Genomic DNA, 3,300 nt, shown 5'->3' on the forward strand with positions numbered 1-3,300 from the left:
TCAAACATATTTGAACTGCTAACAAGTTTATGTATATTTATTGATAACACACTCGCGCATTATATTATTTTAGCTCTAGGTTAGAGTGTCGAGCACTCTAGGACTATTACATACAGTTGTATTGAACAATGTATTCTTTCATATACTGTATATATTCAGGCTAACGTGTGAGCTGAAACATGCTGCACAAAAGTATTTTCATGAAGTCGTACCTAGTTGCATGCGCGCTTTGTTATTGGCATCGCAACAGTCTGTTATCGCAATCGCCGATGTCAGATAAGGAAATTAATTAAATAATCATTTACGTTATTATCATTATTGACGATCCTCATGCAGACTTGGTTGTTGCTGTTGTTATTGTTATAATTGTTGTTGTTGTTGTTGTCTGGTCCACAACAATGATTGAAAGAATGCCACTGGTTTGTCGAAGTGTCGCATTCATAGTAAAACTATCTGGAGACTCTTTCAATAGTAACACCCCCTATTTGTTTCTCTATCCAAAATCTATCTATCTATCTATCTATCTGCATATATACACATATATATGTATGTATGTATATATATATATATATATATATATATATATATATATATATATATATATATATATATATATATATATATATATATATGTATATACACTATACGTGTATACGAGATGCTGTCTCGAGACGAATACCGCAGTTTTGTAGGTTTGTACAGTATATCCACGTTAAGTAAGATGTATAGATTGCTCTTTTGGACTAATACTGCTTCCGTCGCTTATAACTAACTTTTATGCCTATATGTATGCATGCAATTATGCAATCTTTTTATTTCTTTTTCAGCAGCAGTGAACAAGATGGGGAACGCCGTAAGGCGGTACTTAAATTCGGATTTCCTTATATTTGTCAGAACCGGTGACCGTAAGCATGCTTCAACTGACGCCAACGTCAAAATCATTTTGATCAACGAGGACGGAGTGAAATCTTACGAGATCGTCTTGGATAACATTCTACGAGATGATTTCAAAAAAGGTGCCAGTGATACGTTCTCCGTGAGAAACCTGCGAGATTTCGGTCGAGTGGAAAAAATCGAATTCTGGCGAGACAATGCCGGAGTCTCTCCAGATTGGTACGTGGAAAAAATCATGGTGGAAAATGTTAAAACCAATGAGATGAGTGTCTTCCCCGTGTTTCGGTGGATCAAAGCTAATTATCATTACAAAATTCGTCATCTGGATACAGTTTTGCCCCAAGACGATGAACAAGTCGAGCAACGGAAGATGGAATTGGAAGATAAACGGAAAATCTACATTGCCAGTCAGAAAGGACCTGGGTTACCAATGATGGTGAGTTGTGTTTCGTTTTTCAGATAATCCTTTCTACTGGAGGTACAAGGCCTCAAATTTGTGGAGAGGGGACTAGTCAATTACATTGACTCCAGTGTTTCATAGGTACTTAATCTATCGACCCTGAAAGGATGAAAGGCAAAGTCGACCTCGTCTTTTGTTTTTGTTTTGTGAATACTCCCCCTATATATAAGAATATATGTAAATATGTGCAATATATATATATATATATACATATATATATACATGCATATATATATTTCTATGCGTATACTTACAGCTACAGGCATGCTCATATATGTATGTGTACCAAATGAACTAATGTGAAAATAATGTGTACCCTTATTATATTAAAATAACAAACATAGAGCCGACTGGAGGGAGGTCATTGTTTGTGTTTTCCAACTTACATAATACATACTTACAAATAGGCACCAGGCAGGCACCCCACACCACACATCCATTTATTTATAAAGCAATTACCCATTTTTTTTCATTATTAGAAGTGAACGAGTCCGCATGTGTCGTATCGAGAACGAAGGAATTTTTTAGCTTCGTTCTGAATCAGGTTTTTACGTGCGAAATGCCTGCGGCCATTTTTACTACAAACAGTCCTGTTCGTGACTAATATTTCAAGCAGGAAGTCTCTAAACTGCGCATACAGAGGCTGGTTGATCTCTAAAAAGGAAAATCTCAGAGTTCTACCACAGGGAGTAGGAATATAATAATCTAATATTTGAAAATTTATACATTGTAAGATTGTAATTAATGTTGCTTAATAAAATCTTGTGCAGACATATTAATTTCCAAAATTACTTTTCTTAACACTCATTCACCCTAGGAGTTCCTTCGGATCTTTTTTAAAACGGGGGCCATATTTTTCATTAACGAAACACTTTGAAACTTGGAACACTGGTAGAATGTGTCATATAAAACATCTTTTTCTCTTAGTCTTCTTTAAGAAAAAAAAGAAATCCATAAGTTATTCCATGTTAAAGTTGTCGTATTTCTGTAATTTCAACCAAGTCTTTCCGTACCAAAAACACTACGTAAAACATTAATGAAAAATGTGGCCCCCGTTTTAAAATAGATCCGTTCCTTCTGTGTTTACAATTAGTCACTGATACTAAAACGGCTCCATCGTCCTGTTTTAGATGTTTCAACGATGAGTCGCAAAACTCGTTGTTCTAAGCGACAACAGTTCGGCGTCATTGACGTATGAACGTGCATCTGATTGGTTACTTTGTTGTTTTCAAATTAATAACAAAAATGATCACCTACGAAGGGCAAAAGAATACTATCAACATTCCTATGAAACAACTTCTTCTTCACGGATTATCTCATAACACGGATTATCTCATAACACGTGTCATCTCACAACACGTATGTCCACCTCCACATATTCTGCAGTTACTTACGTTTCTTTGCATTACGTGTTTTTGGTCATTTCTGGTGGGGAGGCTTCGGTCTTCCGCTGCAATTAAAATTCCTTCAGTCTCTGCTTTGAGTGCTGAGCTTCTCAGCCATTGCTGGGATTTTGCTTTGTCTTTTGCTTTTGCGTTTAGTTTAAACCAGTATTTGCCATGAAAGGGCTTTTCTTGCCATCATTTTAACATGATCCGTTTTATTATTATTATTATTATTATTATTATTATTATTATTATTATTATTATTATTATTATTACCATATGTTTAGCTTTTGCTTTGTGTTTGTACAAGTTGACTCCGAGTCTCACCCGGAGACCTCAAGAAACAACAAGTTAGAAGTTCAAGTGGGTATTATGACTCGGGTGTTATATTTTTAGTATTGTTCTAGAGAGTGTCTGTCAAAACATAAGAAAAGTAAAAGTTTGTTTTGAAAGTCATTTGATGATAAGACGAGTGTTTGCTATTATGTACATTAAAACATACTGCCAAGAGCATCGCAATCACTAGTGTGACTAGCAGAGTGATAATCCCCGTTCCTGTTA

General features: G+C 35.3%; 1 protein-coding gene across 1 annotated transcript in view; it reads left to right on the forward strand.

Moving 5' to 3' along the window:
- The first annotated feature begins 830 nt into the window (after positions 1-830).
- The window catches only part of LOC106867441 (allene oxide synthase-lipoxygenase protein), a 43,106-nt gene continuing 40,636 nt past the window's right edge, over positions 831-3,300 (forward strand). Inside the window, exon 1 of the mRNA XM_052975185.1 lies at positions 831-1,330. Within this exon, the coding sequence (XP_052831145.1) occupies positions 842-1,330 (489 nt within the window). The 5' untranslated portion in view covers positions 831-841. The remainder of the gene's footprint in view (positions 1,331-3,300) is intronic.

This window comes from Octopus bimaculoides, chromosome 20, assembly GCF_001194135.2.
Source record: "Octopus bimaculoides isolate UCB-OBI-ISO-001 chromosome 20, ASM119413v2, whole genome shotgun sequence".
Classification (NCBI taxonomy): Eukaryota; Metazoa; Mollusca; class Cephalopoda; order Octopoda; family Octopodidae; genus Octopus; species Octopus bimaculoides.